The sequence below is a fragment of the Mchenga conophoros genome, linkage group LG19, assembly GCF_057382185.1.
Source record: "Mchenga conophoros isolate Kocher_MC1m ecotype Shallow Benthic linkage group LG19, M_conophoros_male_GT1.1, whole genome shotgun sequence".
Lineage (NCBI taxonomy): Eukaryota > Metazoa > Chordata > Actinopteri > Cichliformes > Cichlidae > Mchenga > Mchenga conophoros.
In genome coordinates this window covers 30,972,011-30,984,599 of record NC_140544.1, presented here as the reverse complement: position 1 = coordinate 30,984,599, position 12,589 = coordinate 30,972,011, and the positions used below count along the sequence as shown (strand labels likewise).

The 12,589-nt window shown below is 38.4% G+C and overlaps 1 protein-coding gene across 8 annotated transcripts in view; it reads left to right on the top strand.

Annotated features, from left to right (window-relative positions):
• The window catches only part of LOC146552644 (ryanodine receptor 3), a 108,241-nt gene extending 105,748 nt beyond the window's left edge, over positions 1-2,493 (top strand). For all 8 annotated transcript variants that reach the window (XM_085257334.1, XM_085257335.1, XM_085257331.1 and 5 more), the window contains 2 exons: positions 145-196; positions 1,457-2,493. In XM_085257334.1, coding sequence (XP_085113460.1) covers positions 145-196; positions 1,457-1,552 — 148 coding nt within the window. In that variant the 3' untranslated portion in view covers positions 1,553-2,493. The remainder of the gene's footprint in view (positions 1-144; positions 197-1,456) is intronic.
• Positions 2,494-12,589: the final 10,096 nt, after the last annotated feature.

Below are 12,589 nucleotides of genomic sequence, written 5' to 3'. Positions count from 1 at the left end.
GTGATTAGTGTTGCAAAAATCAAATGTGTCACAGAAAAGCTTCTCATGTCCCTGCTCTGTGCTTCAGCTGTGGTGATGGGCTTAGATACAAGACTGCGATTCCCCTTTAATATTTTTTTCTTTGTTCTCGTTTTTCTTATAAAGGTTTTTCCTGATGTACCTCATCAACAAGGATGAGACAGAGCACACTGGACAGGTAGAAGACTATTTTACCCTGATTAGCTTAACCCATTCAATATTTCTCCTCTTACTGTCAACACCTATTTTGGTTTATTCGTTTTTTCATATCTACCCATATTGTGGTGGAATTAAAGTGTTGTTTGATACTCTGTGGTTTACATAATATTAATTAAGGTCATTGTACTAAACACATAGAGATTCAATTTTAATTTTAGGTCATATTTGTGTGGATAAAGTGGTAAGATTAATACTGCTCAATAACATTTCAAGTAGGTGCTCATCTACTAGCTAACTGTTTTGCCTCTCTTAGATAAGACAGTAGCTATGTCCCAATTCATAGGCAGCATCCTCCGAACACCGAGTTTAATAAACTCAGCCGTCTGCTCCTCACTCGCTAACATATAACTTGACATTGGAGTAAATTCTCGACCATCTCACACTTCTGTTAATCAGTTTTCTGTTTGACGTTTATTTAGCTGTAATCTCAGCTGAACCGATTTACTCAGGAACAAATAAAACACTGAAAAAAGCCAAACAATAACATTTTTAATTTATCTGAGTGACTTAGTTACATGTTTAACCTGAGTAGTAAAAGACCGCGGGGGATCTGAAAGCGATGTGCCGGGAGTCCGCTGTTCTCGCCGGCTCCAGTGAGCCTTGAACCCCCGGCTAGCTATTGATCTGGAGGGTAACAGACGTCTCCGAAAACATTGGAGCACTTTTGCAAATATGTGATGTCTTGATAAATCGAGCAGATATATGAAATTTACACAGCTACATTCTTGCCTGAGAATATGTTAAAAGTTTATTTTGTGATTACAGAAAGAGTAATCAGAGTAATATTAAAACTAAGTAGCTGCCGCCATTGTTGGAAACTGGAATCGGCTGGGCCGCGCTATGAATTCTGGGGTAGGGTACAATCCTTCAAATTCGGGGAAATGAAGGACGCATTTGTCGACCGCGTTTGGAGCAGCCTTCAAATTGGGACGGCCTTCGTCTCCTGGCTGTGACGTAATCAGCCTTAAAATGAAGTGGCCTAGGTTTTGGGACACAGCTAGTATACTCACTAAATACCAAAACTGTTTTAATGATCTTTCTGTTGATACGTTCACTTGGTATTAACTGCATGTTAATACCAAGTATACCCATTTCAGCTCATTAACACACCTGTAATTATGTAATGTTTAAATTTTGGATATTTAAGTTCAAAACATTCAGCCTTACTTTAGGCAAGTTAAAGATTTCGAGCTAAACTCTGATGTTGGCTTGTGTCCAGGAGTCCTACGTGTGGAAGATGTATCAGGAGCGCTGCTGGGACTTTTTCCCAGCTGGAGATTGCTTCCGCAAACAGTACGAAGATCAGCTTGGATAGAGCAGATGCATCCTCCTTACCTCTATCTACGTGGCCTGCTGGAGCATGTAGTCCCACCTACAACTGCTGGAATACGACACACACTCCCACACTGGTTTGGACTGGTGTGAGGAGAGGCAAATGAAAATGATGTACCCTGTAACTGTCAGTACAGCACCCGTCTATGAGGAAATGACCTACAACTTGCCCAGACATTTAGGTTTTCTTTTGGTTTGGGGGACTCGTTTTTGACAGCGTGTTGCCTTTTACTCCACATAACCCCAAATCATTGCACAATTTTTGTTTTCTTTTGGTCTTTTTGAGAAATATTGGGTTGTGTGGGGTTATGGGGACAATGTGTGAGTCATATTATGCACAATATATGAATGTTGAACTTGAGACTTAATGCCAAAAGAAAAGCAGTGGAGTATAGTAGATATACATAGTGCGCAAAAATGTGATTTAAGAAAAGATTTTTTTTCGTCAGATGTTGTAACATTTATCTATCGAGATGGAATCTGTAGGATGACGTGACAAAAGGTTTATTGTGTAGGATTTATTTTTAAAAATGCCTAAAGTTCTTCATGAAGTGCCTTACAGTACTGTATCTACATTACAATGAAGCTATGCAAAACTTTTGTTTCTTTTCTTTATTGTATGTAAGTACAGTAGTTTTCCTGGAGCAGTAACAAGTAGCTGTCCAGATATGTAGTTTGTGGCTGAACACTTTCATTTGAACGTGGAAGAAGAGCATTGGGACGATTTCTTTTGTTGCTGAATGCAGCGTAACTGCAAATGTTCAAGATACAGTGTATACATGACACAACAGAATTTCCTGAAGACTTTCAAACAAGAACAGAAAAAAAATGAATTGCTATTGTATGGCCATTTGTATGTAATAGCTTTGCTGATCTGTGCATTTCTTTTGATGGAAAAAAAAATAAAGAAATTGATGCAAGAAACGTTTGTGTTTACATTGTGGTTGTTTATTTTTCAGATCTTTGAATTTATTTCTTAAAGCAATTAAATAAAAATATATCTCCAAGTCTAAGATCTCTGAGTCATTTCAGACACGTAAATTTCACACACCCCAAACCTCAAAGCTATATCATAACTCTGACCTTCCTGTAGCTTTTAATTATGATTTAGTAATAAACAAGTAATGGCCAAGTAGGTGCGTACTTCTGGTGTGTTAGAATGGCAGGACGGGGCCTCAGCAGACTACATGATGGGAGTTTTAGACCTATTACCCATGGTGCCAGCTGTCAGCTCACATCACGTCACCACACCTTGGGCACCACACAGTGCTGAAGCCTGCCGCTGAGAGCAACTCTACCACCTCAGCTTACAGCTCTGGCATTCTGACTATTTTGTATGGTCCCAGCATGTTGTGTGTGTATTGTATTTTTGAAATTAAAACGTGACCCATCACTATCGGTCTTTCTACTGAAGACTATTGCAAAGCAACAATAAAAAGCTATCATTACCTCCAATTGTTTTATAAAGCTGCTCTTGTCATAGTGCAGTAAATATTTAACATGCAGTGTTTTGAGTGGATTAAAGCAAACGCAGTCTCTGAGCTAACTCAGTTTAAAGCTTCGTATGTAATGTCCTGTGCTCTAAAAAGCAAATGGGCTCCCACATTATTTAGCATATTATGCGGCTATAAAGGCAGCAGAAGGAAACTGTAATGTGCAATATCAGTGATGACTTCCATGTGAAGCAGAGCCAACATGAATTAGCAACAATTAAGCCATTCGTGATGACACACACAGAAACACACATATAACAAAGTCGTGTTACCAACAAACAACCAAGTTATAATGGGTTTCATGCATATAGATTGTTTCTGGCTACCACTTTTTAAAAACTCATAAATTTGTAAAACTTATAATTTGGTTTAGGTCAAGTAAAACTGATATGACAAATAGTCTACGTCAAGAAATTTTAACTGAGCTTAACTAACCTTGAGCTAGTAGAAAGGAAAGGAACTAGTGTGCTGCAAAAGAAGGTTCAGGGTCAAAGCGGCAATAAGGAAGTCTGTTCATATTTAAACCTTAGCGTTAGCATGATTCATGAGTAGTGTAAAGTGCGTAGAATCAAAACAACAAGTTAAACACTGCCTATTTTGGGTCACTTTTTCCAGTCCAAAGCCAGATAAAGGAGGAGGGATGGAATTGTGACATTAAAAAAACAATAACTACTGAAAGAAATTTAATTTGTAGTTCTAAATATATTCTAAATATATATAAATGCATTTAGGGTGTTTTTTTACTGACTTTATGTCTCTTCCATGATGTTATTTCTCTGTCGTACAGCATCGGTTACAATTACATAAGCATGACCAATGAAGTCATTGAGCGACTTCTAGCCAACAGCCAATAGCGATTTTTGTTACTGAGGAGTTGGCAACACTAGATCAAGCTACCTGGTTGAGCTACATTTGCTAAAGCTAAAGCTACTGTTAAAGAAGGAGATATTACCCATATGGAAAAGAAATAGAACAAACTTATAGAAGACTTGCAAAAGATGTGGCCCACTTCATATAGTGAATCATATAAGGCTTATATGATTTACTCATGAAAGTGGCCATTTTCTCATTACTTTCATATATTGTTTTAGGAAGTATCCGAAACATACAAGTTTTATTTATATAATTTTTCAAGGGATCTTATATCTGTTTTTACTCTTGTATGCTTTTCATACAAGTTTCACACAAGATTTATATTTATATATATTTATCTTTTCCATATGGGTACATAGCCTTGCTCAGGGTTTTTTTTAATCTGCCAAACCTTTTTAATTAATTATTATTTATTTATTTAATTTGATGCAGTTTAGCATGAAGCTGATGGGCTTCAAAGCAAATTTATAGCTTTAGCTAGTTCGCAACTCTTGTCCCTAGTTGGGCTTTTATATACTCAGTGCACAACCAAGACTTTACAACATCACACACATACATTACATACTTTGTCTGAAAGTAATGATACCTTTTTTATGAACAAAGCCGGGGTAAGTGTTTATCATCTTTTTTGCTAGCACAGAAGCTTTGCTAGCTTGAACCTTTGCTAACATTAGGCCAGCTGATATGATTGCTATTGTTCTTTTCTCCTGACTCTTGTTGAGAGACCCTTTTCCTTTCCTTTTTTTTTTTTTTTTACCAGCTTAGTGGTAAAGTGAAAAATGTTTATTTATGGAAATGTAGAGCAGGGTTAAGTTTTAAACAGGAAAGACAGCTAACTCCCTAAAGAAGCACTAATGTGTTAAAGTGCCTTTTACACAGTAACTCCATTATGGTACATGTTTGTAAGGAAGGAAAAAAGGTACAGAAAGTTCATTTTATCGGGCAGAATTACTCTGGGCTTTTCAGACACATACCCAAGGGGCTTGTTTTCTAACATAGAGTACAACATGACCGGAGCCTAAAGGTAGAATGACACATTTTACACCTGATTTCACTTGTTCCTTAGGGGAAGACCTGACTCACAAACATCAATAAAATACAAAGCTTCTGGGTTTTTTCCCTTATTGTTTGGGATGTACTATTGTTTTCAACTTGGGGAAGTATCTGCTCCCTGTCTGTGTTGAATTTGGTATGCCATTTGGTGTGCCTTCTGTAATGCCCAACCCCTGTTCTTACCACAAGTGACCTATTGCTGATGTAATGTAGCTGAAAGTTGTATCCGGTCGATCATGCCGGGTCCCAGCGTGGAGCGCGGCTGCAGTGGAGTGACAGATCGCTCGGGAGAAAAAAGAGAGCAGCTTGAGTCACAGTGTGCGCTGTCACTTGCAGCTGCCACCTGCAGACAAACCTCCAACTGGTGACAAGACGCTACATATGGTCTGTTGTCAGTGTTTGAACCTTTTCTTCAACATTACACAACAGCATACACTCTAATAGTTAAAGCAGGTTGGCTAGGTTTGTCACAGTGAACTCGATAATACCAAGATTCAGCTCTTGTTGCATTTAGTGTACGTATTATTGCCGTGTAGTTGTGTTTACAGACTCTGTGTCCATCTTGTTACACTCATATTTTGAGTATAATTCGTTTGACAAAACTCACAATAGACAAACTTTTAAAAAATTAACAGATATACCGTTAAGTCCACAAGCATCTGAACAATCAACACGTTTTTGCTGATGCTGCCATTATTCTGGTACAAGTAAAACTTGGTGTCAACAATTATTTTAAGGGCTGTCCAGGCTTTTTAGATGTTTTCTGATGAAGGTTAATCTGGCCTTCTTGTTCTTGAGTATAACCAGTGATTTTCACATTGCTTTAAACTACTTTCACGAAGGTGTCTCTTGATTATTGACTCTGATAATGATACACCTACCTCCTCAAGAGTGTTATTTTGTCCTGTCTTCCTCCCTTCACCCCCAACCAGTCACAGCAGTTGGCTGCCCCTCCCTGATCCCGGTTCTACTGGAGGTTTCTTCCTGTTAAAATCATGTTTTTTCTTTCCCACTGTCGCCAAGTGCTTGTTGAAAAGGCATCATTTGATTGTTGGGATTTCCTCTGTGTCACTGTTGGATCGTTACTTTAGAATACAAAGTGCATTAAGGCGACTGCTGCTGTGATTTGGCCTCATATAAATAAAACTGAATTTAATTGAGCTGACTTATATAAAAGCTATAAAATACAAATTCAGCACTTTGACTTTGGCCATTAAATTGTGATTAAAATGTTCACTTGATTTTAAATCTCTGAAAACTGTCAACTGGTTCGCTGTAATTCCTAAATAGTTACTTTGTGAACTAAAACTGAAAACTGCACTTCAATCAAATACTGACTGTTTGAGTTTAAATCCACAAAAAAAAACCCAAAACAAAACCTACAAAAATTGTGTCTTCGGCCAACGAATTATTGATCTGTACAGCTGTGTAATAACTGTATAATAGTATAATTTTGCACACATCAGCAAATCCTGACATTAGCTTTTTAACTCCAAGAGTGGTGGGGAAGACCATTAACGTGGCCCCAGTTGTGGATAAGAACCTCAAACTATTCCTAGTAGTTTACCAACTACTTTTGTAAAGACGTCTTTTGATTGTAGACTTTGATAAAGATAGACTTATTTCCTTGAAAGTGTATTGACTTGACAAAATCATTTTGTCATCATACCCTTTAGTTTCAGTGTCTTTAGTGGTCTTTCAGGCCATCATTGCATTAATTCTTTTTATGAAAGGGCCCGATGTTTCGACCACTCCTGAAGATTTTGCAGTCGCCTAATGACAACCTTCTTCAGTTACATCAAAATCTCTTCGGGCTTCAAATTAAGAGCTCCGCCGAACAGCTAACCAAATGCAATTTCAACACATTTTTTATCAGCTTAATTTGTCAGGGAATAATGAGGGAACTGCGCTGACCTGGCCAAGAAAGTGCTGACGGATTAATTTTCAAATTACATGTAAGGCTTTGAAAATGGGACACTATGCATGAAAATGGCTGTAATTCCTAAACATTCATTGCTGAAAGTCTGCGCTTCAGTCACATCTTCATTGTTCGTTTCAAATCCACTACGGTGTAGAGGAAAAAATCACAAAAATGTGTCCTTAACTGTGATTTTTTTTTATGTATATATAATAATAATAATAATAATATTGTGAATTATTTTGGCTATGATTATTTTGCAGTGAAAAATCTCATACTTAAACATCTCTACCAGTTAAAGCACTTTGAGTAATCAGTTATATAAATGCTGGTCTCGTTTCTTTTCTAGTTAATCAATTATAATATGAATAAGTAGTAGTAATATATAACATTTAATATATTCCTAATAAATGTTCATTTTTCCTCAGGTAAAGTAAACGCTTCTCCTCATCTGAGAACTCAGCTGCCTCTGAACAGAAGCGATGCTAACTGTAAAACCCTCTGTGCTCTGTCCAAACACTGCAGCACTGGCATCCATACTGTGGGCAGATGTGTTCCTCCCTGAAGCAAACTCTACAGCAGTCGATTCCGTGTGTGACTTTGTGTGTGACAGAGAGCAGCTGAATGAAAGGGATGGTGACTAAGAATAAAGGCAAAGAGCAAACTAACAGCAAATTTCAAAAGGCACCAGGAGGTGTAAAAGCAAGAGAATGAAGCCGTGTGCTTTATTCTCACAGACTGTAAATCATGACATCTGTCAGCTGAGTCATCCGAACTGAATTTGATTGCAGCCTGCAGTAAGTTTTAATAAGAAGTCAGTCGAATGGGGTAAATAGTTTTATCTACTGGTATCACTGAGCCTTACTGGGGGGCCAGATTGGATGTAGCCTTTATTATGTGAAGACCGCAATTTCTATCACAGCCCCTTTGTAAGGTACATAAACCACAGGATTGATGGATCTGGGATATTCTATCTTAGAAACTCTTTGTGTGTCCAAACCACACCTATTAATGTTTCATGTGTTGTTTTTCTGTGTGCTGTTGGACTGAGGTGCTGTTTCAGAGTGTCTTCCTTTATAAAGTTTGGGTGGGAAACCCTTCACTCAACATTGTTCCAAACAGAAAAGATCTTCCCCTTTCAAATCTTATGTAATGTACTCTGAAGACAAATTAGACAGCCCCAATAAAAGAGCTAACACATGTTTTATCTGTGAGTACGGCCCAAAAAGTGTTCAACATGAAATTGAAACGACAAACTTTCTTGCTATATTGAAATCTTGATAGATTAAAAAATGCATTTATAGTTTCACCTCTGGTTTTTGTGGACTCTCATCCTTGATTTTTCTTGCTTGCTGTTTTATGGAGGGTTTTTTTTTAAGAGAACTAGGTTCTAGGCTCTTGTCCAGGGATCTGTTACATGTTCAAGGTCAGACAAAGACATTTTAGCCCATGCCTGTTGAGCAAGTGAAGGCTGCAGGGCCAGCAATGCAGACATCCAGTGAGCGAGTGCTGAGCGAGGGGTTGAAGTGAGCTGAACAGGCTGCTTCGTACTCCGCGGGTGTTCTATTGCGCTGATATGGCAGGGGACAAGTCAAGTACGAATCCAGCGCTGACACCAGGCTAAACATCCCTGGATAGGACGAATGAGAATCCAAAGAGATTATGCCTTTATAAAATGAGTAAAGGTCTTGGAATTTGCTCCTCAAGTGGAAAGTCTGTGTTTGCATATAACACATAATCTACAGTGTTGTTATTTCCTTCTTGCTGAGCCTCATATATGTATAAGCAGATAAGCAGATTGGCAAAAGCAAAAAAAAAAGCTTAAGTCTGAAAACAAATCCACCCACTATCTCATCTAGAGCCTATTATTTTACTCATTCCTGTTTGCTCTTGTTGGGTTTAGTAAAGTACAAAACCCTGCTGGAACACAAGACCAACAACTGCACGGCAAAACCAGACAGAGCTCTTTTGTCTTTAGACTCGCGAGGGAGGCCGGCCGAGGTCAAGAACTGTTCCCTTCATTTGAACCCAGCCAACCTAGGAACAGACTCCCGGGACCGCTTCTTTTTTTGAGCACAGGCAGTTCATACATGAATATGCAATTACAAATACACATGACAGTCTTAGCCCTTTACCCCACCAGCGGGCCCATTTTACAAGCGCTCTTTAAACAACTGTAACTCCGTCAACGTTTACGCTAGAGCGAAAATGCAAACGGTTTTGAAAAGAAGAGAAGCTGCGCTTTACAGGGATATTTGGGGTATTACGGTAGCACAAAGCGTTCACAAGCTACTGCTACCTGAACACAGAAGGAAAACTCAACTCCGCCTAAGTTTTAGCATGTGCGCTTCGCACTACCATAACTCATCGACCATTTGAGCTAGAGAAAAAATTCACACGGTTACTGAAAGAAGCGAAGCTGCGCTTTACAGGGATATTTGGTGTATTACGGTAGCACAAATGGTTTGCAAGCTACTGCTCTGGAAAAAGAAAAGCCAACTCCGCTTAAGTGCGCTTCGCACTAGCGTAACTCCTCGACCATTTGGGAAAGAGAGACATTTCAAACTGTGACTGAACGACGAGAAAAACTTTATGTGCATCATTAGGAAGCACGAGCTGCGACGGTCCAATCACAAGCAGAGATGGGCAGTAACGCGTTACTGTAATCTGATTACTTTTTTCAGGTAACGAGTAAAGTAAGGGATTACTATTGCAAAAAAGGTAATTAGATTACTGTTACTTTCCCGTAAGAACGCTACATTACTGCGTTACTAAAACCGTGATTTTTTGCGAGAATATCTCATGACAGTGACGTAAGCGAGTGCAACGTTGGTGACAACAGCTGTGTGCAGATCAACAATGGATCATATATCAAGTGCGGGAGAGAGTATGAGCGTGCAGCGTTTAAAGTGTGGAAGTACTGACCTTACTTTGAGTTTGATTCCATAAAAAGTGACAAAAACATTAGTGTCCGCTGTGCGTGGGAATAAAACTTCTTTTTACAGAGAAAAAACCCCCCTAAACGTCCGAGCAAGCACCGAGTAGCTACGACGTAATGGGAAACTCACAGAGAAACTCGCGGATTCTTCCACTGACCGCTGCACACCTGCACCAGGGTAAACCTCCGCCTTCCTCACTCCTGCTTTACAGGTGAAAATAGAGCAACAGGACCGCTGAGTCTTTGACTTTATTTATTTTCTGCTGTGTTTTACTTGCATCTATTTGAAAGACTGAGTGTAAACACAAAAAATATTTTATTTTATGTGCTGGAATGTGCAGAAAATAGGTTTAAATGTTAAACTAATTTCTTCCAGTCAGAGAATGTTGCAGATAATTAAATTTTTGCTTGATGCTTAAAGTTAAAAGATTAAAACTGATAAACAAGTTTTAAAAAGAGACTTTTCCATTTGATTACATTTTGTATGATGGATTATGTAGAAAAAGTAGAATTGGGCTGAAAGATCTATCACTTTATCACCTATTCAGGGTGTAAATCGTGTTTTTAAAAAGTAACTAAGTAACTAAGTAATTAATTACTTTTGAAAATAAGTAATCAGTAAAGTAACTGGATTACTTTTTGGGGGAAGTAATCAGTAATTAGTTACTGATTACTTTTTTCAAGTAACTTGACCAACACTGATCACAAGTAAGAATTGATGACTCACGGAGCAGAGTGATGAGTGTGGAGAAGTGGCAACACCCCCAAAAGGCCTGGATATTTTAAAAAAAACTGAGTGACCTAGGCTCAAAAACTTTATTGTACATATTTAGTATAGCTCATATTTAAAGTTGATGTTGTGTTACATTTTGTTCCTGTTGAATATCAGTTTCAATTAGCTATAAATCTGAAACAACAGAGTCCGATTTTTATTTTTTTCCACTTTTAACTGTTGTTTCATTGTCACAACAATACAATCATGTAAAATGACTGCCAGATATTGAAACCTGAGGTTATTCTGAAAAAAGGGGCAAAAGAATTCACTTTTACAGCCAAAATTACCAAATAAGTCCAGGCGGCTTAAATGATGCTTGGTCAATAAAGGCAGGCATATGTGTGTGTGTCACTTCCTGTCACCATTTATGGCATGACCCTTTAACGAGTGTGAGCATCTTGCTGAACTATAAAAATAGGAACTTGTAGCTGACTATACTTTCAGTGAAAATTAGCAAAGCTTAAAATAAAGCTTCTAATCGGCTAGAAGATTTATGGTGCACAATGACAACTGTATTAGGACACACAGAAGCAATAATCATGTGACTTCCTCTAACTATCAGCATATTTAGTCTTGCAGAACATGTCTTTCTGGTGAGATGACAGGAACTGGCAGGTGCAGTCGTGGTTTCAGTTCCTCGATCTTGCAGGACTCTATGGGTTTAAAAGGTTACAACATGAAACGGTCTGGCAGGTTCAGTAGGTCATGTGTTAACAGTTTATAGCCATTTGTTTTTGATCATGTATTCTTTGCACACAAATCATTCTCATTAATGACAATCAATTTCTCCAACAACTCTATTTATACAACAAATATTGTGGCATGAGGCACGCCAACATAGACCAACAGCGTGAACAGACAGCGCTAATATAGCTACAATTATTTCCTTTTTGAGAGTTAGTGTGTGCGTGTTCAAATCACAGCAAAACCTGGTCCTGCATTTACACACACACACACACACACACACACACACACACACACACACACACGCAGACAAAATGGTTTTGAGCACAATGGCAAGTGTGGACATTTGACATTTATTAGATTTTGGAGTTGAAATCCCATCGTTTAATAGTTTCTAGTTAAGTTAAGCCTTCAAAACACAAAATCAGCTTACTGAAGAAACCTACAAAGGTCCTGCGGATCCTTGGGGGATTTGTTAGTGGAGTTTATTACAGAACAACTCGCAATGAAAGAGGTTAAGGAAACAAACAGTCCTTCAGCTTTCTGTCGTACTGGTGTGCCAAACAGAAACAGAAAGACCTTCTAAATTATCTGTTAGTGAGAAAGAGGATAAGCTTATGTGCCAAAACATGTTTTTTTTGTCTTTTTGATGGCTGCAAACTCTTAGATAAGATCAAAATTGCAAGATAGGATCACAAAGAGTAAAAGGTGAGAGCATCGCTGAGATGATGAGACAGAATGCGAGAAAGAAAGAACACACGTGGCAGAGAAAGTGATTAAACGATAGCACGGATAACGACATGCTACCTTATCTTCTGCCTGGCGCAGAAACAAAGGGATGGATCTAATCAAGGTAATCGTGCTGGAAGTAGCAGTCAGCGAGTATAAACGTGTGGAGTAATTAGCCATTTGCTTCTAATTACCAGGTTGTCATTCAAAAGCTTCCTGAATATAGTTTTTCAAACCAGGATGCAACCTCTTTACAAAGAAGAAGCTCGTTATGATTCACCGTCTGCTTCACAGTTAGTGAATTCCAATGAAAAACTTCACAAAAAAAAAAAGCAGCATCACTTAGCATAAGTAAAAACAGACTATTGATGACGACGACGATGATGATGATGATGATGCTCAAAACAGTGATTGTATAATTTAATCTTGAGCTGATCCTCCTAAACATGAATAATACATGTTATTATCACCGCAGCGTATGAATGGGGTTGACACTGATGCTGACTAATGCAAGTGGAAGAAGCTCGCAGAGGTAAGTCTCTGAAAAGCTTTTCATG